Here is a 24,081-nt window from a genome sequence, read left to right on the forward strand (position 1 = left end):
TTACATGGCCCAGGAAATATTGGCAGCATGCTCTTTGGCTTTCATCCGTAGAACTGCAATGCTGGAGGACCTTCTTTCAAACTCTGGCTTGGTTTCAAAAGCATGTCCATTGCTTGCTCCAGAAAGTAAAGAGTCAGTGAAAAAATTATTGAGGGGCACGTGGCTGAATTGATTCTGGTGGTTTGAAAAGCCTGTGTAGCCAGAATCTGTCCGGGGTGAATGAGAATAAGGTGTCATGCAGGAGGATGTGTCTCGTGGCAGCATGCAGGAAGTAACCACAGAACCACTAGCAGCATTGCCTGCCCACAGATTGTTCTGAATCTGAAACATATAAAATGAATAAGATTAAATGTAAATAGTTCATAGTTTGTTTTCTGCAATGCTTGGTTTGCTTTATTCAGCACATCCATTATTAGTTCTACCCTAAAATATGCAACAAGTACATAAATAGTTCCCTGCAATCATATTCGAAAATACCATTAAGACATTAAATGAGTCAAAATACTAGATCATCCACTTAAGAGCAAGGGCTGCTGAACCATATTCCTTTCATTGACACCCATTCCCTCTATGGCTCTATCCTGAGTACCTTTGAACTTCAGGATGCCATCAGCCCAGACAATCAATAAAATTAGTGGAAGCACACAACTGACTTTGAAGAAAGGTGTCAAAAGTGTAAACAGTATCATAGTTGCTTTAACCATAAAAACTTTCCCACATCAGAATTCTCTCTTACTCTAATAGTAGGAAATAGTATAACAAGGTGAACAAAACAAACCGAGGTTTCTTGAGTGACAAAGCCCAACAATTATTTGCAAAATAAAATTATGAGAAGCTTTGTATAATTATTTTAAAACAAATTAATCAACAAAATACAAGCATGGTTGATAACACATCCAATATTTTTTTCATGAAGTCATTTCAAAGATGATTTAAGATAAAAATACTTTTCATTATATTTTTGTATGAAATTATACTTAAGGGCATTTCTGTTTCAGCTCTCACCCTTAACTGGCTGCATTGTGCACTCCTGGAAAACGTTGAATGACAGACTAAGACACAAACTTTGCGGTTACCAACAATGTCTGCTGAAGATTTGGAGTAATCATGTATTCAAGCTTTGATGTGTAATACCTTCTGTATTTGCCAGTAATTTAGAGCTTCATTCGGAACCTCAGGTCTTCTCCTATTGCCTATATATAGATGCTGTTTATGGATAGGTATTTTTTACTTATTTGTTACTAGATGAACAGAGGGAAAGGTTTTTAAGACCTAGAACAAATCAGCTCCCATTATTATCTCAAGCTTCATTCTTTCATTCCCTCTCTCTTCACTTTCATAAAACTTTACACTCAGCAGCTGTCTGTCTTTTTAAATTATCTACTTTATATCTCTTTATCAGTACTATATGGATATAATCTCTGACATATTCTAACTTCCTTGGTCATTCCTCACTTGCACTCACCATTATAAAATACATAGCTTTCTATTTCTTCTCCACTTTTACTTATATCACAGAATCACAGTATCTCTTTACGAATGCTGATTTTTTTTTTAAAATGTTCAAATATCATGTCACAAGACATTTGTAACCTTCATTCACAATATAGAATTTCTCAGTAACTGTATCCCTTTCTGTTTTACTTTGCTAAATTTGTCTTCATCCTAAAAATACGTTGCCTGTCCAGTATATCATTGTTCTGATGCACTGAGATTGAGCCCACATGCCTTTGTTCTCTGCTATACAATTGCAATTATTCTTCAACTAGCATTGTAAAGTGAATTGTCATTTTAAATTTAATTTTGCCTTTAGGTTCCAAATCCATAGGCAAAGGAATTTTGACTTTAAGATATGTAGGTTATCTGAGCAATTTTTTTTTTTCTGCCAAAGTAGAGGTCAGGGGAAGTAATTAATTACAACAGACGCACACACACACACAGTGAAAATCTTTCTGAGTTGGGTTTTTTCCCCTTGTCTGATTACTTTGCAAAAAGTCATATTCACCAAACCACCACCAAGACAAAGAAAGATAAATTATGTTTCACCAAGCTCATCTAGCTGAGATCTAGCACCATAGCAAGGATGAGATGGAATCTTACAGAGGTCATGAGGAGCTGACAAACTAATTTGGTCTCCCTAGCAATTCCAGCAGCAAAAATAGAGCCAGTAAATGCTCCAGTTTGGTTTCCTGCAGAAGGCTGGGGGAAAGTCATGGTAGCAACACACCTCCCCATATTCTTAGTCTGGTCAACTCCTTGCTCACACAAGCATGCATACACACAGGCATACACATACTTCCACACCCATTGACATGAATGCGTCTTGCCTTTCCACATGCACACATGCACAGCTAGTTGGGCACACCTCAAGTATCTGCTCCTGTATATCTTAGGTGGTCTGCTGAGAGGTAATGGAGTGAATAAGGTGCCTGGGGAAGGTTATCAAGGATTTTTCCTCCTTCTTGTGGGCCTCCTGAGATCTACAGGAGGAAAAAGACCCCAGTGAGAGTTTCAGAACTTTCCAGTTCCCATCCTTCCCTCCTCCCTTCAGCAATATTTAGAAGACTCTCAAACATCAGTCCATAAAAGACCCTCTACAGCTTGACACCTGCCTCATTACTCCTTAATTAACCCATCTGAGATAGAATTGACTTAATAGTCAGACAAGTTTGTTCTTTTTTCAGTCTTCAGAGAACAGGTGGTTTCTTTGGGGAATAAAGGACATATCTTATCCAGACCTACGTGAATCATTGTCTTGCTTACAAAGGTTTGTTGTATCCAACCACACAGAACATTTCCAAAGACAGCAGTACATCCCTCATTCAATGATTTCTGAGTGTCCTATTGACTAGAAAGTTTCTCAGATCCTAGTACAGACTTAGAGAATAGAGCAAAAAGGAAACAAGGGACCCTGAAAGAGTTGGAAAATGTCCTAGTTAAGTGTGCAGCAACTGGTAAGTCACCCATTAAGATTCATAAGGCTTATTGCCTTCTCATACTTAATGAATTTGGAGCCACGTAGCATGTGATCAGAGTACAGAGAATAGTGAAGAAGACAGTAGTTGAAAGCCTTTAAGATCCAGAGAGCACCTCCACTTTGCTTGAAAGCCCAAACTGTACACATTCTGTCTCAATCATGAACTGGGAAAAGCAGAAATCCAGTCATTCATACCAAAATAACGTTGTCTTTTTTTAGGTTGTTTTGTTTTGTTTTCTGAGACACTGAAAACTTGTACTTTATTGTGTTTTGTGATTACATATATGTTTCTTGCAACAATGGTGACACATAAAGCAGCCTTTGGACTTTTCTTTCCCTTTCTTCCTACAAAACAAGTCACTCATTCCTGTTTCCACAATGTTCCATTTCCATTTGTTTTGTTGGTACAACTCTTTACTGAGTTGAAAGTAGGAGCTGATCCAGCTAAAAAAGAATCCAGAGTGGGAAAAAGTAGATTTCAAACACATGCACTCAGAATTCCATTTTTTTTAATGCTGTTTCCAGGCCAAATAGTTAGTCTCAAAACCTTCACAACAGGATGAATTTGCATGGGGAGAGGCTGGTTCAACTATGCAGCATCTAATACATAAACTAATTCTGAAGGAGCTCATCATCTCCAAAGATAACTCACACGCAACAAAGTCTCATTTATCTGATTTACCAAGACTTCTTTCTAAGGAATGGCATGCCAAATACTGCAGTCACTCAAGTTACACAGGCTATGGGAAGAATTTTCCCAAAAGATCTGTTCAAATAGGAACACTCAGAAGTTTGTCTTTAATGCAGTCATGATGAGAAGACTTCAAAGGCTTTGGAGGCTCAGTCTGAAGATATACAATAACCTATCTGGTCTGGAGGTATCATAAAATCACTCTTTCTTTCCATACTTCTAGTAGCTAGGTTTACAGCAACATAAGTTTAGGACCACCAGTTTTTCTGATATTTTTATCCTAGACAAATCTCTTTCAATTTCACTTAAGTGAGATTGCACAGATGTAAATGAGAACAGAATCCAACTGCATATCCTAAAATATACCAATTTGTTTTTAACAAAATATGTGAACAAGCTATTTATTCCTAAAACATTCAAAGGGGTGTCCTAAGTTTCTTTCTTAGGGGAAAGGACTAAAATTGGTAAAATTAACTTTAGAAATCCCACAAGATGCTAGGAAAGCTTTACATCTTCTCTCATGAGATAGTTATGCTTTTTAAAAGAATGTTTCAGTCATATCAATTTTCCATTCATTTTAGTCAGTTGAGTGACTTCGTTTGTCGTATTATGTTTTCATTTCTTAGCAAGGACTGACAGCATAAATATCTCTTAGGGAAATTTAGGCACAGAAGGTATTCCTGTACTAAAAATAAATAGAGTCAGGTTTTACAATAAGTCAAAATTATCAGACCTTCTGGTATGCTGGAAGGAAAAGGGACATTATGTACTTGAATTTAAAGAAAATATTTTTCCTCTTAAACTCTTGTGTGATCCATGAACTATATAAAAGGCAATTCAGAGACTGTGAATGAGGCTATACATACAGCACATCTCTGGTTTCTGTTAACATCACAAACAACTTGAGCTTTGCTCTTGTGGTTACCATGAAATTAACAGAGCCCTTCAATATATTTACCTACTGTATGTCTTATACACACACACACACACATGCACTTTTCCTGATAGAAAAAAAGAAGAATTTCAGAGCTGTAACAAGAACAGAACCAGAGAGATATGGTTGGTTGTTAGCATGGTTATGATATTGTTCTCTAAGCATATGACCTTCCGCTTGACACTGCAGAGGAAAATTAGCTGAGGTGAATGGTCTTCCCATTTGACGTCACTGCTTTTTTTTCCGCTAAAATTTCAGGCTCCTAGAGCTTCAGTCTTCTTACACATAAGATCAAATCTCCAAATTTTCTAAGAGTTTTGCTGTCACTTACCTGGCTTTGTTCGTCCCATCACCAAATGTTTTGACTCATGTTATTTGAGCTGCCTGTCTGTCCAGACTCGAGTCTGTTTCCAGCAGACACATATATGAGCACCCACAGCTTCTATTTGAGTGGACATATGTTTTAGTGCTTCACATGAGAAACAAAAAGCTAATCTATTTTAAGATCTTTAGATATGAAGTAATAAGTTAATATCATTTAGATCATTATTATGTAATACCTGTTATGTTATATGTAACTATAATTAGTAAGTATAAAATCAACATTGACTGTTTTCAATGTGTTCCTGAGTATTGCAAGAGAGATAACAGTGGCACTAACTAAACAGTTTAAGAATTTAACTTCATACAAAACATGTGAATATCAAAGAGACTGATTTGATAAATTTTTGTCACTTTATGTAAAGTGATAATCCTTACACTGTCAGAAAACGTGAGAACTGCTCTTGCAGAAGGAGCTAATTTAGTCAAATGAAATGTAATGTAATGAAATGAAATGTTAAACTGCTCAAAACTCCTAGTTTACAACTCATTATCTGAATGCTTTTCCTTGTCCATCAGCACAATTAATTTGGTCTGTCGCTTGCCACAGTATTTTTTTTTGAATGCCTCTTAAGAACATCCAAAGTATGTGCGGAGATTTGGCTGTACTTCCCGAGTCTGCAGTTACATAGATTCTCAGAATAATTTAAACTGAAAGGGATCTCTTGGATTATTATTCCAAACCCTTGCTCACAATTAACTTTTAAATTTAGCTCAGGTTACTCAAGCCCTATCCAGCCAAATTTTAAGCAGCTCCAGCTACAGAGACTCAATAACTTCTATGAGCAATTTGTTCCAAGGCTTTACCATTCTCATTGTGTTTTTCCTTTCTATCCAGACAGAATAATTCTTGGTGTCATTTGTGACCATTTTATAAGAGCCATAGGACCTAATGGGCTTGTTAAGTGTGTAATGTGCTGTATTGGGTTCAAGTAAATAGGAGAGAGCTACAGCACACCATTTTCAGATATGTCCGTTAAATGCAAGTTGGCCCTTGGAACTAAAAGACTCATTGCTACAGTTAAAAAATACGTGATAGATCCATTCAGTCCACATTTATGTGTACCTATGGTGAATAAAATGAAAATCTGTTTATTTGATTCTGTGCTTAACCAGTTTGCTAAGGTGCAAAATAATGCAAGATTAAAGTCACCATGTTTTCATTTTTGTACATTCTTGTATTTTGTAGGTAAACCATAACTTCTCCCTGCTGCAATCTAAGGGCCAGTTATGATAAGAATCAGTTCTATTTCACATCTATGACATCGCTGAAGACAAAACTTCATACTTTGAAAAATGCTACTACAAAAAGTTTCTATCTCAGATAAAGTGAATTAGTCTTTTTTTTTGGCCCCAGATAGTCATCCACATGTTTAAAGAAATACATTTCACAAAAAAAAAAACCCCAACAAACAAAGAAACAAATCCTCCAACAAACTGAATGTTGAGTCTGCAAGGAGCACCACATACACTGATAGTACAGAGAAAAAAAAAAAAATTAGAAAATATAAAAGTGCAATACACAAACAGGCATCACTCAAAAAGAGTAGAAGTGTTACTCTTGATGGAAGAGTACAGTCAGAACACACACAGTAAACAACATGCCATTCAGGTGGTGGTCCAGCCTGAGCTCTATGCTGTCACAGCTAGACAACATGAGTATACAATAAAACTTCTTTGAAGCTGGCTCAGATATGTCTACCACATCTACTCCTACTTAAGCAGTGTACCCATAGCCTTAATGAACTATTGTGATTAACTGTCATTTATATGTGTACTACAGTTAAAAGAATTTTTAAGTCATATAACATGTGGTGTCTAATATATGCCATATGAAAGTCTTAACTGGAGCATGTAACTTTGATTATTGCTAATGAGAATTACCCATATGTGCTAAGGCTAGAGCAGAACCGTAATAATGATCCAAGGACTTAGTATATAACACATATATATTGATACCACTTCTGCACTCTTTGATTGCCAAAACATATCATGAGATGCCACACTGCTCAACATGTTTAATTTGATCTATCAGTCTGGTGGATGAAATATAAACTTCAGCCTCTTCCTTCTATTTTTTGAGATTTCAATGTTCTCTCTTCTTTCTACACCTTCTGTATCACTCCAGTTCCCATACTTTTGAAATGCTTTTGTCTCCTCCGGATTCCTACCTGCACTAGGCTGTGTTTTTCCACCAAAAAAAAAAAAAAAAAAATTAAATTAAACATCCAGTCCTATCCAACTCTTGCCTGGATTTTCAAGTAAGATAAACAAACAATACATTTCACACGTGATAGTAAGGGGGAAGGTGTAACACGATAAACACTAGCAAAACAACTTAGAAGAATGACAACAAATCAACTAGACTTACAGAACAAGCAAGAAGAAAAAAAATGTAAAGTATGGAAAGAGTCTAGATGAGGGGAAAAAATTGTGCCACTTATATTAGCTTTTCAAGGATATAATTTAATGGGTTTTTTACATACTGATCCACTTTACATTTATAAAGATAACATCTTATATTTTAACGTATATAGGGAAAGCTGAAGGTCTGTGTGGTAATAGTATAGGCTTTTGATCAAATATCAAATTGTATGTAAATAATGAGGGGATAGAAATTAAAATTTGTTTAATGGATTTTGCTACTTGCTACTTTTCATACTTAATCATTAAATCTGACAAGTTCAAGTACTCTTGGAATATTAGCTTCCTCACTAGGCATAGGACAGCAAAAGCAGTCAAGACCAGTAAGGTAGAAGAGCAAGGATATGCAACTTTTTTATTTTTCCTCTCGTAACATGTAATATGTAGATCCATCTAAATTATAGATGTCTTCATCTGAAATAGGCATCGGAGAAAAAATTAGCAGTTTTAGAGATCATCTTACCTATTTTATACCTTATACTTTAGGAAAATAAAACTTAATTTACCAGATTTTCAGCAACTTTAAAGGGAACACATCTCCAATAGAAAAGTCTCTGTGATTAAGTTTCCTAAACACAAATGCTTATCTGACCAACAGTTGCCTCCCCTGAAGGATGAAATCTTTTTGTAAGTTGTGTCCATCAGCACTGTTACAGCATCTCTGATATCTCTTTATTTAAGTGACTAAATCAATTACTGTTTGTTTACTAGCATTTACTCAGATCAGTAAAGTAAACCTCTCCATGAAGTGAATCTCCATTCATTTCCCCACTGATGTTAAGATGCTTCCTCTTAGCTTTCATACCATCAGCAGATGATGATGGGATTAGAGTTTTAACCAGTTAATTGTTTTCTGAGTGGACTTAAGGTAACTTAGATCACAGTGTGTTGCATCTGCAAGAGAAACATGAAGCTTAACCACTGAAACTAATGGAACTGAACCATTTCACTAAAATGAATTAAAAATACCATATATAACATTTTCCTAGAAAAAAATCTAATTTTCAACATGATATTCTCAAAAATTAAAGTATTTCATCTCAGTGAAAACTTAACAATGGTGTGGTATAATTAATGTTAAAGTCTAGAAAAAAAAAAAATTGAATAACAAATGATTATCCTGGAATATTGTACTAACTATCCTCTGCAATCCAGGTAAATGTTGCCAGTATTAATTAATGAAATATATATGTGTGTAGAATTTGTACAGTTTAGGAGATACTGAGCTCCTTGGCAGCCACATGAGCAACTGTTTTGCACAACAAGCAACACCTAAAGACAACCTACTGTACAAATAATTAAAGTTAGATTGAATTAGAAAAGCAAACAATTATGATCTAGAAAAAAAAAAAAAACCACTTAAATTGTTTACCACTATTTTGAAGAAAAAGTGGTCTAATTTAATAGGAAAACTAGACTGGGTTATAGAAAGGAGGATTGGACCAGACCACCTCTAGACATCCTTTCCAACTTCAACAGTTTTCTGATTCAGAGACAGCCCTCTATCTGAAATAAGTTGAAAAGATCATTTCCTCACAGGAAAGTCTTTTGTATTGACATAGTCACATAATGAATAACAACATAATGTTCTTCATTTGTACTTGATGAAAATAATTGGTGAGAGACTAAGCAGGAGTATCCACACCCTCTGCTAACTGCAAAAAAAGACTGATGTTTCTGCAGGAATGTGAGATGTCTGTTTTGTGAACATATTCATGATGGGGTTCAAAACAGAAATCTTCAGGCTGCAAATTCGTATAATGCACACCAGAAATTCACATTTGTATCTGTTCTTTCTGCCACACAGCAGTAAATATCTCAGCTTGATTTCATCCTTTTTCAACATTCATCCTATTTTTTTTGTCAGCAAGAGAGTCTGGTTTCCCTCATCATAATAAAGGCATCACAAATAAGCTTCAGTGATCTGTGTTCCCTGATCCCCAAGATCCAACTATTTATTTGAAATATGACAGCTTGTCTAATATTTCCTAGTGTCAGTGTCACAATAAGAGTATTTGTGCATGGGGTGAGGGATGGAAGGGAGGTGAGAGAACGGAGAAAAATAAGCCCAACAAAACAAAACAAAAAAAAAGGTATTTTCTTTTTTTTGCATTTACTACACTGAAATGATGGGATTGTTTGGGAAATCAATTTATAACACTAAAACCAAACATTCAGAGAACAATTTAAAAAAATCTCTTTCTGCCCAAACTGTGGAACAGATTCATGAATTTTTACCAAGTCATGTACTATATATTTATTCTCCATGAGTGAGACACTTATAAATGGGCATCTAGTTCAAAAGATTTGCATGCTCATGGCCATTGTGATTTTAATATGGATTTTCATTTTCTAAAGCATTGTCACCAACATGTCTTAGACATGGTTTTAGTGCAGGTGAGGATTTAAGAATGTGAAACTATGAAGAATTAACATCAGGTCAGCAAGAACAGGAACTTGTATTGACTGTATTGTGATCATTGCATGGATATCTATTTATTTGCCAGTAAAAAACAAAGTAACCACCTTCACTGAGGAGTAAGAAAATTTATCTGTATCACATAGCCAGACTATGAATACAAGCACTCAACTGAGATAGCTAATGTAAAATGGACTCACACCTTCTTTTAGCTCGTTGTTCATGAAGTACAGTGCAGTGCAACACAACTTTCTCATGCAGATGATCAGACTCAGTCATACGTTTGTGCCTGTCTGTTTAGCCACAGTGGGGCTGTGGTTGTGGGTGAGTACTATGTATTTATGTTTATGAATTAGTATACATTTTCTATTTCTAGATATTTTAGAGATTTTTTATTTAAAACTGTGGTACCAAAACTTCCATTTCAATCTCCTGTTTTTGAGAACTTACAAATTAATGATATGAAGTTTTGCCAGACTGAAATTTAGTTGTGTCACCAGCCTAGTAAAGAGCTTTTTAACAAATTTGTAAGTAGAAATGCTGTATCTTTTTGACAATCTGAAAGTACAGAATAGACATTTCATTTGATTTAGATTTTTATGGATTATATTCTCATGTAATTCAAAAGTGTGTCTTTTTAAAAAGCATTTGTCTAGAGACAATTATTTAAGTGCTTACAAATAACTTGCATTATTCTGTTGTGCTAATGAAAATTATGTCATTTGGGAATATTTGTAGATAAAATCTTACTAGAAATACAAGATGAGCTTGGAGACACAAAGTTTAGAGTCAAGAAAAGAAAGAGAAAAGCTTAAATGCTATTCCTTATATAATCTCTTATGATCCTATAGATGAGTCAGAAAGGCCTTCAAAAGACATTTAAACATCTTTAGTGAGATCTGTGAGAGGCTATCTATGTCCCTGTGAATCTTCCTAAAAGGGTTTAAGGTCTTTTTGCACACCTCCGCCTAGATATGTCTGAAACAGGTAATTTAGGCTAATGCACTGTCACATTATAAAATAAAAACAGGCAGGTTTATAAGTGCCACTAGATTTTCAGTGTTTGACTTGAGCTGCTGGAACACAAACAGGCTCAAGCCCAGACATCAAACCTAGTAGCATGAAACCTTCTCAGAGTTAAAGCTGGATAGAAGACAGGTGAGCCCAAACCTTCTGGTTCAAAGCTAATCAGATTCAGCCCATATTGAATATGAGTATATTCTTAAGGCTGTTAGAGACCCTACTATCTACAGAACCAGAAGGGCACCAGGACACCAACATTGGAAGGGCTGTATCACAAAGACCCATACAAGATTTTTGCTTTGTATTATGCTTTTTTTTTTTTAATTATGTGTAAAAGCAATGGGAAGCTAGAGACATAAAAAACAATGGATTCAGAATTCAATTACGAATGTGCTAAAAAAAGGGAAAACAATGGCAGAGAGTGAAGCTGGGCAGTAAACCAAAGGATGGGAGGAGACAGAAGATTACGATGTTATCATACAGTATAATTTACCATATATGAATGGATCATTAAAAAGAAAAAAAAAAAAACAAATTACTACTGTCACAGAGAGCTTTCTTGTCTCTCTGCCTCCCACACACAATTCTTATTGTGTGTGCCCACAACGTGTTTTCATGCTAGTAGAATATTTGCTGTATTCAGTAGTCTATGAAGGTCGGTAAAAGAAAAGGTGCATATTTAATACATAAGAAGAGTTATCTGAAGAGTTTATGTCTCATTACCAAAGTATACAAGACCAGAGTTACTAAAACAGTTGTGTCTGTGAATATAAATACCCCAGAAGAGAAATCCTAACCTTATTGTGGTCAAAATTACATCAGTCCGGTCAACCCCTATGGGTTGAGATTTTGTTGAGAATTTCTGTGTGGACACAAAAGTGATTCAAACCCCCACATAATTTTATGTGCAGAAAATGCTTAGATGTATAGTCATATAACCAACTATTCTCAGTACAAAAATTTGCAGCTCCTAAGATTGTTGTCTGAAAAATACTTGTACTTTTAGACTTAACTATTCATATTGGATGTTGGAACTGTTGCTCACAGTGGCAGGTCCTGTTGATGTGTCTAAAGAACACTGAAAGCCAAACACATTAAAGTCTTCAAGCATCTTCTGTGCATGTATATGCCTAAGAATGAAAGGGAGGAAAACATAGAATCAAACTACTATTTGGTCTTTACCATACCTGAGGGTAGCTGTCAGTCCTTGGAAGAACAGATATATCGTAGGTGGCAGCAAAATGGCTCTTAGCTTGTTGGATCTGACCATAGCGTTCTCTTTTCCTCCATTTTGCCCTTCGATTCTGGAACCAAACCTGTAGCACAGGAGGAAAATGCTATCAAGGTAAATTCAAGTGTATAGTGTGCAAAGAGTTTCAAGAAAAAGACAAGGTATTTTGGACAGTAGTTTTAAAATTTCAGATTATTTAAGAAAGGGAAGTTCTCCACTAGGGATTAATTTATTGCAGTTTTATCTTCTCCGTGTCAAACATGCTTAAATTCTTTCCAGTTATTTTAAATATATATAGTATTTCATTTCTAGTGTCTCAAAAAAAAAAGAAGGAAAGGAAAGGAAAGGAAAGGAAAGGAAAGGAAAGGAAAGGAAAGGAAAGGAAAGGAAAGGAAAGGAAAGGAAAGGAAAGGAAAGGAAAGGAAAGGAAAGGAAAGGAAAGGAAAGGAAAGGAAAGGAAAGGAAAGGAAAGGAAAGGAAAGGAAGGGAAATATCAATTTGTTTGGTAGTGCTAATGTTGACAGACTTCAGCTCTGTAGTGGAAAACCACCAAGTAACAAACTGTCAAGAAACAAGAAATTGTCAAGTCTGTCAAGAAACTGTCGAGTAAAACTGTAAAGAAATTTTCTTTTATTTTCATATGCCCACTGACTTGATATGACTACCTATGATCTGCCTCCTAGAAGTATACATAACTTTTATCAAGTGCAGTAATTAGAAAGCAGGAAAAGCTGGCACTAGCACAGTAGTCTGGTGCTGCAGGAAAAGTTTTGATAAGGAAGGCTAACAGGACAGGGAGAGAATAAAAAATAATTACATTACATACAGTTTTCAAATTATTTTGAATTTTTTTTCACTTTTGTATTAGGTGGTGTCTGTTTCTGACAATGGAAAACTAAAGAATGACATTTTACCTTTAGACTATTAAAAAAATCTAGACCTGGAACAATTTCTTCTTGTGATTTGAAAACTGTTTTGTTTATACTTAAGTAACCTTTGGACCGCTCTGTTGGAGTGTCAAATGTTACCTCAAAATCTATTTTACTCCCTTTTCTTGATATGACTGATACCTATCATTATACTGTGGTCTTCAAAAAAATATTATTCTTTCAAACAGCTTGATTTGAACTGTCTGTCGTATCATGATCAATTAAAGGGATGGTTAAGAAAAGTAGCTCCCCCTTTATAAAAGTAATATTACCTAAGACTTTGTTGTTCACCCTTTATAAAAGTAATATTGCCTAAGACTTTGTTGTTCAGTTATGAGCAAACTCCTTCCAACTCTTTTTAAAGGTCACACTTCAAACAGAACCATTATTTTTTATGGAAACAATGTCATGGGTTAGTCTTCCCACTAAGTGGATCATTAATCCATTTAGACAGACATATACATGAACAGATTTTTTTTTTTTTAATATAGATAGACACTGACAGTAAATCTCATTTTGAGGGATATTTTCTGATCCCTAATGGTGAGATATTTAAAATAACGCTGCTTGGTTTCTAACTCAGTTTCTTGCCTTGATATTTGGAGAACTCAATTATCCTTTAATGCTGCTTAAGCAAAGAGGACATAATTTTGTTCATTTTAATTCCAAGTACTCATTGCAAATTTTCTATATGCAATCTTTCAAAATGTACTCAGCAATCAAAGCAAGGCCCATGCATGTAACTGCTGAGTCTATATTGCTAGGGACCTTGCTGGTAAATTTGTCTTATTTATGATGCTTAAGGCTCAGCAAAAAGAAAAAAAAAAAAAAAAGAAAAAAAATCTTCTCTCTCCACAGGAGTCACCAAGAACACGCTAAGGGAATTTAGTCATGAGGCTCTTTCATTGAAAAAAGACCTTGACAATCCCCTTAAAATGGGTGCCAATTACTTCACTGACATGCAGCAGGAAAGAGAACAACTTAGATAAATTAGATTCAGGTTGGCGCTCTCTGCGTGTATGCAGGACAAATATTAAATTGGATGCTGATGAAATGTTGGTGGAGGGAAATGTGGGTAAGGTATCCAGCTGATCACTCTGCTAAACTAAATCAAACAATTTGCTTGAATTTATAGTAACTAGATGGGGAAAAAGCACACTTTTTTTTCCTTTGACAATCTTCCAAAATGTTTCTGTTTACATCACTTTACTAGAAACTGACTCTTGGCAGAGATAAAGTAACCATTTGCCTCCACAAAGCAATGTAAAAATCTGCTGCTTGTTATCCTTGAATTGCCAGATGCTTGCCTCTAATGATGTAAGGCCTTTTAAATTGCTTAATCCTGTGATGGAATACTGTTGCTACTCAGGATAAAAATGATCACCATTTCCTTTCATATTTAGCATATGAGAAATGCAAAGATCAGTTATCTTTTGAGAAAGGGGAGAACATGATTAAATAAAATAGAAATAGATATTCTGTGAAAGTCTCATGGAGATATGTGTTTTTACATTTAGTCTCTTGTTTTTAATACTTTTACGATATGGAATTTCTAATTTAAAAAAAAAAAAGTGATAAAAAGTCAGTTGACACATTTTAGCCCAATTCTCTCCTCCCTGTTCTGACCATTATTTTTTTCTCAGCATAGTTCTCATTGTTTCAGAATTATGCAGTTGTAAGAACAATGTTTTAACATTATGCAAGCTTTTCTTTTTTTAAGTCAAGACTAAATTCAAATGAATGGAAGTCATACTTGGAAATCTGTACCAAATTCAGAGCGAGAGGGATGGCACAGAGCTTGAAGAGTTAAAAGTCACTGAATTAAATTCCATCAGCTTCACTGATACTGTATCGATGTAACTGACACAGGATTTTGAACTCTATTTTCTGATGACAACAGTGAGTATGTTGTCTGGTTCAATAGCTATGAAAAGAAAAGTTCTTCTAAAAAGTAATTAGCTGAGTTTGTTTCTCAAAGTGATCTTGGTTTGATTTCAGTTGTATGCATGTTCTCTAAAGTCTATTTCTTTCCATGCATGTGTGAGTATGCATTTAATTACAAGTTGTGAAGTTGTTATCATATTTAAGTCACTAAACTAAAAAAAAGAAAACCTCTCTGTGTAAGAATTAACAATACTGCTATTCTAAATTGAAAGGAGCATTACCAGAATGGGGAAGATCTCCAAAACCAGGATAAACTCGCAAAATACAGCTCACACTCTTTCCTAAGGGAAAACCTCTAAACCGAGGAAGGGCTGCATTTCCTGGGTATTTAGCTTCTTTTCTCACCATTACACAATCAAAGCCATAAATATTGTTGAGATTACTGTATTAGCACATACTGAATGAATTAGCTTTTTATGCCATTAAGATACTGAAATACTGCACTAAGTGGTCAACAGTACGTTTCATTGAAAAAAATTAGAATAACATTATCCATCAGTTATATGGGTTAAAAAAAAAAAAAAACAAAGGCATTTCACAACTGTTGTGATTTTCAAGATCATTTCATACCAAAAAAAAAAAAAAGGATTATGTCCTTGCTCTACACAGACACAAACCCACACTTAAACAGGGATATATATCTATATTTATACAGATTTATGTATATGCAATTACAATGTATAATCTTTGGATAGAAGCAAGGAATTTGATTACTTTTTAGGCTATACCTTTCATATCGTAACACATGCTGAATCCTCTGCATTCGAGTTCTGCATTGTCATCAATCTGAATGACATGCAACACGTCTCCTTAATGGGAGCTTTACATGTAACACTTCATGCATTCACTGCCTGGAATTCTAACAGTAAAACAGGACTACTAAAGATCAAGACTGTTTTACAGTATCAATAGGATATTGTTTTCTCATCCTTTAAACTAGTTCCCAGAACAGTAACCTAAGCTATTCTAAAAAATCGCAAATGATCTTGTAGTGCAGCATAACAGCTCATATCCATAAAGAAATAAAGCAAAATAAGCTATTTACTCCAGCTTTGTGGGCTTTTGTACAATCCCCGAGAGAGTCGTTCAACAGTTCTTACAAAGCACAGCTTGTCATGGCAATGCAGAAGTTTGATTCCTACCTGGACTCTGGCTTCAGTGAGCTCTGTTCTCAGAGCTAGCTGTTCTCTTACATAGACATCGGGATAGTGAGTTTTCTGGAATACTTTCTCCAGTTCCTCCAGCTGCAAACTGGTGAAAGTTGTTCTGTGTCTCCTCTTCTTGCTGCTGGAGACGTTGCTGTCACACTTATCGCCAAGTTCATCCAGTTCCCCCTTATCCTGCATCCCTTTCACAGGAGACATCCTGAGGTTGTTGCAATTGTCCATGGGCCTGCTCAGCTCTGTGTGAAGAGGTTGTCCTTCCACTTTAGTAATCCCATAGTTCACTGTACACAAGGTGAGGGAGGGAAATAACTCATTAAATCTTCAGATTCAGGAGTCCATACAAAATAGTTTCATAAGGAACCTCATTCTATGTGGTTGCACATTTCTATCCAAGATCGTGGAAGAAAAAAATTTAATATTTACCACAGATAGAGTAAAACTACTAAATTGTATTGAATTTTAAGTGATAATTGTCCCTGAAAATATCATCTAAAATCTTTCAGTATAAGGAGACTACATTACTAACTATTTTAATATTTTTTCTTCTGCCACTAAAGTATTTAATAATCCATGAAATTAGCTTCAACTAGAGTTGCACAGATAAGGAATCCTAGACCAAAACAGATTTTCATATAAGTGGCATAAAGCTATTGACAAATTCACCTTTAAACTTGGAAGGAGATGTAAAAAACTCTATTTCTATGGAAATATAAAACAACTGTGAAGTAAATCAAATAGCTGTAAGTTGGCAAATCGAGAAGTAAATGAAACCGAAAATTAACTTTACAAACTCAATAGATTCCATATAACTTCTCTTGGATTTGTAAAGTGGAATTGTTTCCAATTAAGTTTGTTATGGTTACAAAACACAGAGAGTTTCTGCAAAATGTTAACTTATTAAAAGAGATCGCTTCATATACTTTGTACAAGAACTGCAGGAACTATTCATCTTTAAGTAAATCTGAATGGTAGAGATAAGAAATATTCTTCTGTAGCTTCTTAATAAGAAATGAAAATGTTTCTTACTTTTTTCTGATCTTACATATCTCACATCACTGAAAAAGTGATGCCGTATGTTACAAGAATCGAAAAGGTGGTTTTTTTGTTTGTGGATTTTTGGGGTTCTTTTCCAAAATAGGCAAAAAAAAAGTTTTAAACTATTGAAATTTAAATCTACAAAGATGGCATATAGCACAAGGTAAGAAGCTTGCTTGGGGATTTTCTCACTTTCTCGGTAATTTCTTTTTTTTTTTTTTCAAACGAAGTTGATTTTAACCAGACACAATTTTTAGATACTTACCATCAACACATACACAAATAGGAAATGCCCCGAAGCCCCCAAGGCACACATTAAATGAGGTAATTAAGAAAAACTTCAATGCATAAATCAATTTTCTGTAAGCTTTTTTTAAGTTGCACTTACAGAAATCTGTCCATTTTTTACAATCTGTTTCATACAAAAATGATGTTCTCAAAAAAAACAAAAAAACCAAAAACTTCAATGTCAATATGAAGTAAAAAAAAGTAAGATACTGTTAGTCTCATTGTTGCAGCTTGTCTTAACTACTTTTTCCGATTCTTCTAGGAAAATCCCTTTTAATTTTTTTCTGTAAGTGATCTACATCATCTTAAAATACAAATTAAAATGTTCCAAAAATAAAACATTCCACATTTTTCTTGCCGATCGGGTAGAGAGGGGAAAAAAATAATACTGCTGCTTGAATTAACTGAAGTGTTTTTCGGTCAATGCGAAGAATCACTGTGAGGCATTATTCAGCAACACAGAAAAAAAAAAAAAGTTAAGAAAATATAAACCAACAAAACAAACGACACACTCTTCTGGCAGGGCGTTATCTGAAAGAACCGAACACTACCAAGAGACCTCCCATTCCTAGCTCGTCTCAGTGCCTCGCCGGCCACAGCCGCCCGTACCCACGGTCCCGCCGCCGGCACCGGGGATGCGCTTTCCCTGGAGCTCGCGGGGGGGAACCGCCGAGAGCCGGGACCGACCCTCGGAGCCACAGTAGCGTCACGGCTCGACAGGGATCGAGACGGGGACGAGGGCGGGGAGGGGGCCGGAGAGTGCCGGGGCCAGAGCCAGTGCCCGCCGGGCTCTGCCGGCCGCCGGCGCCGCTGAGGGGCCTCCGCGGCCCTTCCCGGTCCGTTTTCCCCCATCCCTCTCTCCGGGGCCGGGCGGGCTGTCCCTGCGAGCTCGGCGCTGCGCTCTCCTCTATCCTGTGGTGGGGCGAGGCGAGGGCGAGGCTGGGGAGGGCAGCAGCCCGAGTGGCAGCACTAAAGGGGGAAGAGCACTTCGAAGTTTCCTGGCATTACTATTTCTATTATTCATATTATAATTACTAGTAATATTTTATTACTATTATAATTATTTATTACTACTGCTACATGACAACCCCTTGCATGTCAGCACCCAAAGGCTGCGCAGCTCCAGGGTGAGCAAAGCATAGGAGCAGGAATAAGCCTGGGATGGCGACTCACCGTTGTTGTCCTGGCAGGGTGATGTCCTTTCCAGCCTCACATGATGTTCAGCCCTTTGCAGAGAGTTGAAGGCCTGCACGCATTTGGTGCCTGACGTTTTGCTATAAAAGGACTCATTGTCCAAAGTTTCCATAACGTGCTCCAAAGTGCCTCCTGCTCCCATGTAAAAGTCACTGTTCTTGCTCGGCTGGCTCTTCAGGGCAAACTTCTCGCTCAGAAAATCCATAATCATCTAAGGCTGCTTGAAAACCTTTTCCCTAGACAGAGGCTGGACTGTGAGCAGGGAGGGAGGGAGGGAGAGTGGGTGAGTGGATGGGAGGGAAGGAAGGAGGGAGGAAAAGAAGTTCAGAGCTCAGGGAGCTGTTTTTCCCGAGTCTTTGATTTGTCTTGTCTTGAAAGGGGGAACCCGAAGTCGCTCTTATATCTTGAAGCTCAGCAGGGCTCCTTATGCAACCTCCCATTTCTAATGAATATGAAAATAGGCACGCAGTGTAACTCCACCCCAGGTCCCCCAAGACCTAATCCCAACACAGGAGGGAGTTCCAGGCCCATTTTCGACAGACAGATCCGTATCAGACAGATACACGCTGACGTTCGATGAGGGTGAGGGGAGACGGGGAGCAGGGGGAGGGACGCTTGGAAAGGACATTTCCCCTCTGCAACCTATTCACATTTCTCCAGAGACTCTGGAAAGACAATAATCCCTCGCTTTTCTCCTTCTCCCTCCAGGTCCCCGGGAGGTTTACAGAAAGGTAATTTCAGGGGCACATTCCCTCAAGTAAAGGATCTTCTTTAATCAATTTGACTGATACCTCGGTAGCTGTAGTCCTGTTCTCTGAGCACTAAAATTAAGAACCGGTGTTCCTTTATTAAACAACTTCAGAAGCTTGGTCCTGGAGTTAAAGACAGAAACAAATATTATAGGCCATTGTTTGTGTAGAGGAAATGGAAAATAGAGAAACTTAAAACTAGAAATCTCTCATATAAGAAATAGGTCTAAAAGAGAGTTTGGCTGCTATCGAGAAGACCTCCAGTCTGCTTCTGTATGTCTATGTTTGCAAAGTGATTAAAACAAGTTCCTTATTTTAAATCTCCTGAAATATTATCACTACTGACTCGAAAAAAAAAAAGGTTTATAAATGAAAGTATTAAAACAGAGTCTTAGATAATGAAAAAGAAATTAGCCATATATGTATGCATTCCTATGGATATTGAAAAAGTGGGTGGGTTTCATCCAAAGTGTGAGCTTTGAAGTGTTGAATTCCTTGGTCTTTTTGTACATAGATAGGATTTAAAATACAGGCGGGAGAGAGATAGGGAGTTATTTAGAAAGGCCTAAGAAAAAAAGCTGCTCCCCAGTGAGAGGAGTACTCATTGGGGTAAAGCAAAACCGAGTCTGCAATCAGTTCAGATTAGTATTTCAGCATCGTGGGCCCAAGCTTGTCTGTTCTGTTAAGACTATTTTAGAAATCAGATCAGTGGGCCCTTCCCCCATGAGAGGGGGAGAAGAAGAGAAGCTTTAACGAGCAGTTGAAGCATAGGTACAGTAATGACCAGTCGGGACTGTTGAGTGTCTTAAGAGACTTTTCCCGTGAACCCAACCAAAGATGTCGAGAAGGCCAGGTCAGGCCCAGTGAATTTCCCGACAAGCAGTAACTTCTCTTTCTTCAGCTGATGTCTCGTTTGATATTCTCATGGAGAAAGGTGTAGCTAAGCGAGGGATGCTTGTTCCAGCTACAGTCGAGTAGCTGTGGGCATGCCCTGCCCTGCCATCCCGCAGAGCTGGGCTGCCACCTCCGCATCGCCGTCCCGTTTTCCAGGGTTACCTGCTCCCAGCAGCGACCAGCGGCTGCGGAAGATGCGGAATGCGGGCAGGCGGCCCCGCTGAACCCCACAGAGCCCGCGGCCCCACCGGGGGATAGTGCAGGGCCGGCGCTCGGGGACATGGGGTCGGTTGGGTTGTTTTCGGGGACGACGAGGTGCTACGTTTAAAGGGATGACGGGAGGGAGAGGTGGAAGCAGTTCCTGTAAGCTCCCGGGAGAAGTGGAAGGAGAACGAACGGGGTGGGGCAGCGGTGCCGTCCGTCCGCGCCCAGGTGGGACGGGGATCAGCCCGCTGCCTCTCCCGGGCGAGGGGTAGGACTCGGCCTCGGGAGCTGCTCCAGCGGCAGTTCCTGTCCCAGGATTTTTCTTGAAGAAGAGGCATGTTTCCTCCTTGCACCTTTTGGAGCAATGCCTGCTCCAGGCCCGGTGAAAAAGATCCTCTCCTTACGCGCAACCCCTGCCCCCGCCGCCTGCATCTCCGTGTGCTGGCATTTCGGCAGCTTGTTTATAACTATGCTTTAAAGGCACTAAATGCTTTTAAATGCCTTGGGGAAGGGAAAAAAAGAGAGGGGAAAAAAAAAATTCTCTTGATATCTTTTAAATGAAAGACACGTGCAACGTTGCTGCAGCCTGCAATCCACTTTTATCCCAACAAATGTCCCTTTCTAAAAGCAGCTATTAAACTCTAGGGAAGCCAAGGACAAGGAGCATCTCATGTGCCCATAATAAAAACCCAACCAAACTAAGTCCAAAACAACACACAAAACCCCCCAACAATCCAAACCCACTCAAACCAAGCGCTGCCAGCACAGCAGGGCTTTTTCAGGAAAGGCTGTAGGAGCGCGAGTGCCCGCCCGCGGGGACACGCGTGTCACGCCGGAGGCGAGGGGCCGCCCGGGCAGCCTCGGCACTCGCCCCCCACCGGGTGGCCCCGGGCGGCCGCCGCCCCTTCGCGCCCCCCGCACAGCCACCTCGGCGGCAGCCACAGCTCCTCCGCTGCCGGCCGCGGGCAGCGGCTGCCTCGGATGGCGAGCAGGCTCGGGACAGGCTGCCGCGTCCTCTGGACTCTTCCCCACCCCGCTCCGCTGCCGAGAAAAGACCCCTTCCGCGGAGTCTTCACCTCGGTGTTAACTCCCCTCGCTACTCGCCCCGGCTTGGAGAACCGAGTCCCGACGAGGTTAGCACCGTGATTTATGCATGCGCCTACAATATCTGAGTATTAAACACAAAGACCCAAATTACAACCGGATCTTAAAATCCGTCCCTCCTCCCCAGGAAAATAAATAAATAAACGAGCAGAAGTCAGAGTGGTTCCCCATCATTGTTAGCTCCAGGGGCTAGATTCTGCTCTTATTTACCTCTGTGCAACCCAGCTGACTTCAAAGGGAAGGAGAGATGTAACCTAGGGGAGAATTGGCGCCACGTATGGCATTCGTTCTCCTTAAAAGCTTGAAAACAGAAAACTGACTTCGGTCGGCTAAAACCATTTAAAAGGGGTTGGACAGATCCCAGGGGAGAAAGCGGCAAAGGAAAAAAAAATTCTGTGCTGAGGTGAGACAGCTTTGAAAAGCATCTTTCTTCGGGGACTGATCCCCTCCGCCAGGCAACCCGGTTATTAAGAGCTGCGTGCAGATGTGCTGCTGTGTTTCCAGAGATGGAGTATCTCCCAAACCTTCTGTGAAAAGGTGTTACGTGTGATGGAGAGACGTTTCGTGGCCAGAGGTGGTGTGAAGCAACGCGCCCCTGCAGTGCATAGGAGCTCCCCAGGGGCAGCCTGTCCCCTGAGATAAGTCGAGGGCGCGCACCGCGGGGCATCCCTGCCTCGGCACCCGCGGGGCTCTCCTGAGGGGAAAGAGGGTTGCCTTCTCCCCTCTGCCCTCCATTCCTCCCCTTCCTGAGATCAGAAGTTACAGACGCAAGCGTAGGAATGAGGATCCCGCATAAATTGCAAGCGTCTCGCTGCCGAAGAGTGATTTTGGGAAAAGGAATGTGAGAGTCCGGTGCCGGACCCTCGCGGTACGAGCCAGGCGACCGGGTGGTCTTTGCTGGGTCCTCAGCTGATGCTGCCGCCGCTGCTCCGGATGGCAGTTTCCAGACGAAACAGTGCTACTGCATGTTTGAGGGATCTCCTCGGCAGTGCTCACATTCTTGCGTTTGTTTAAATAAAGTGAGAACGGCATCAATATGGGCGAGGATCTCCCTTCCAAATGCCCAGGAATCCCCATCCCCCTGTCTCTCCTCCTCGTTCCTAGTACTGATTTTAAACTATGGATGTCAGGACAAAGAGAAAATTATAATGATGATGATTATTATTATTTAATACATTTTACACCAACACTTCTCTTCCCTCTAGAAAAGTTACAAAATGAAATTTATTTAGGGACTGAAAGTCAAGAAATCGGTGCTATCTGGGACTGAACTAAACGAATTTTGGGGGATCCTATTTACTTCCTTCTACATACACACACTCCATTGATCCAGGAAAATGGAAAGCTATGAAGATGAGAGATCTGGAGAGGGAATAGCCCCTGCAGTGAGGGGTAGCTGGCGGCTGGCAACAGGGCAAGAAAGGGATCAGTGCATTTCCTTGAATGGGATCAAGTACCTTAACAGTCGCGGGGGGGAAGAAAGTCCATTAAATACGAAGAAAACTGGCTATTTCGAAAAGTAGATTCTCAAATGGTTCTGTTTCCACAAGCCTTCTGTTTTCTTTGCTGAGACTTTACCTGTTGCTCATTTCACATTTAGACCCAGAGATTTTACTGCATTAGGTCGGTTCAAGAGTCAGAGAGACCCTCTGAGTCTTGGTCATCAGGTCATGAGAAGGATCGACCTGACCCGCAGAGGAGAAAGAAGGTGTAAAAAGACAGTCGTCGTTTCGCTCACCATCTCCCTCTCAGTGGAATGTGGCAAATGGTAAATTACGGATTCAAAATCTAGCTTGGCTGAGTTATAATTTTCCAGACATCCTGTTTGTGAGAAGAATCATGTGAAGTAGTCTTACTGCCAGGAAAAAAAAAAAAAAAAAAAAAAAGTAAAAAAAAAAAGTGCAATACGTTTCAATGAACACTGAAAGAAGTTGAGTTTTGGGGAGCTGATAGACTTTCCTTTCCTTTCCTTTCCTTTCCTTTCCTTTCCTTTCCTTTCCTTTCCTTTCCTTTCCTTTCCTTTCCTTTCCTTTCCTTTCCTTTCCTTTCCTTTCCTTTCCTTTCCTTTCCTTTCCTTTCCTTTCCTTTCCTTTCCTTTCCTTTCCTTTCCTTTCCCTTTTTTTTTAAAGTATGTTAAACATCATTATCCTAATGTCTAAAAGCAACGATTGTACTCTTAATCTCCTCAACCAGACTGCAAAAAGGTATCGATTCAAGCCCCTTTTAACGAACTTTCTTCCTAAAGGGCAGGTTTTGTTCACCTAAGACAACAAACAAAAATCGGTTCTGGTGTAGGTCGGGAGCCTTCAGATTTTCCGCTCGGAGGGGAAGCGACTAATTGACATCGTTCGGAGTAACTTTACCAAAAATCTGGGATCTGTGTTTTCAGGGATAAGTGGAAGCAAATCGACTACTCTTCTACTCTGCAATATAATGCTCATTCTGCGTGGGCAGAGAACGAGCCTGTGGAGCCCCCACTCGTCTCGCACAGGGA

General features: G+C 38.9%; 1 protein-coding gene across 1 annotated transcript; it reads right to left on the reverse strand.

The window, feature by feature from the left end:
* On the reverse strand, positions 1 to 18,847 carry ALX1 (ALX homeobox 1). The gene is made up of 4 exons (XM_061992311.1): positions 18,616 to 18,847; positions 16,096 to 16,400; positions 12,037 to 12,165; positions 1 to 321 (listed from the first exon to the last, which is right to left on the reverse strand). The coding sequence occupies exons 1-4, from the start codon at positions 18,845 to 18,847 to the stop codon at positions 1 to 3; spliced, it is 987 nt and encodes a 328-aa protein (XP_061848295.1).
* Between the last annotated feature and the right edge of the window lie 5,234 nt (positions 18,848 to 24,081).

Source organism: Colius striatus, chromosome 1, assembly GCF_028858725.1.
Source record: "Colius striatus isolate bColStr4 chromosome 1, bColStr4.1.hap1, whole genome shotgun sequence".
In the NCBI taxonomy this organism is placed as follows: domain Eukaryota; kingdom Metazoa; phylum Chordata; class Aves; order Coliiformes; family Coliidae; genus Colius; species Colius striatus.

Bases quoted from the DNA above. Each gene is read 5' to 3' on its own strand.
- ALX1 (XM_061992311.1), bottom strand. From the start codon at position 18,847: ATGATTATGGATTTTCTGAGCGAGAAGTTTGCCCTGAAGAGCCAGCCG. The intron at 12,166-16,095 runs GTAGGAATCAAA...CCTGTGCTACAG, and splicing joins TCACTGAAGCCAGAGTCCAG to GTTTGGTTCCAGAATCGAAG. The intron at 322-12,036 runs GTATGGTAAAGA...TATATGTTTCAG, and splicing joins GGACTGACAGCTACCCTCAG to ATTCAGAACAATCTGTGGGC.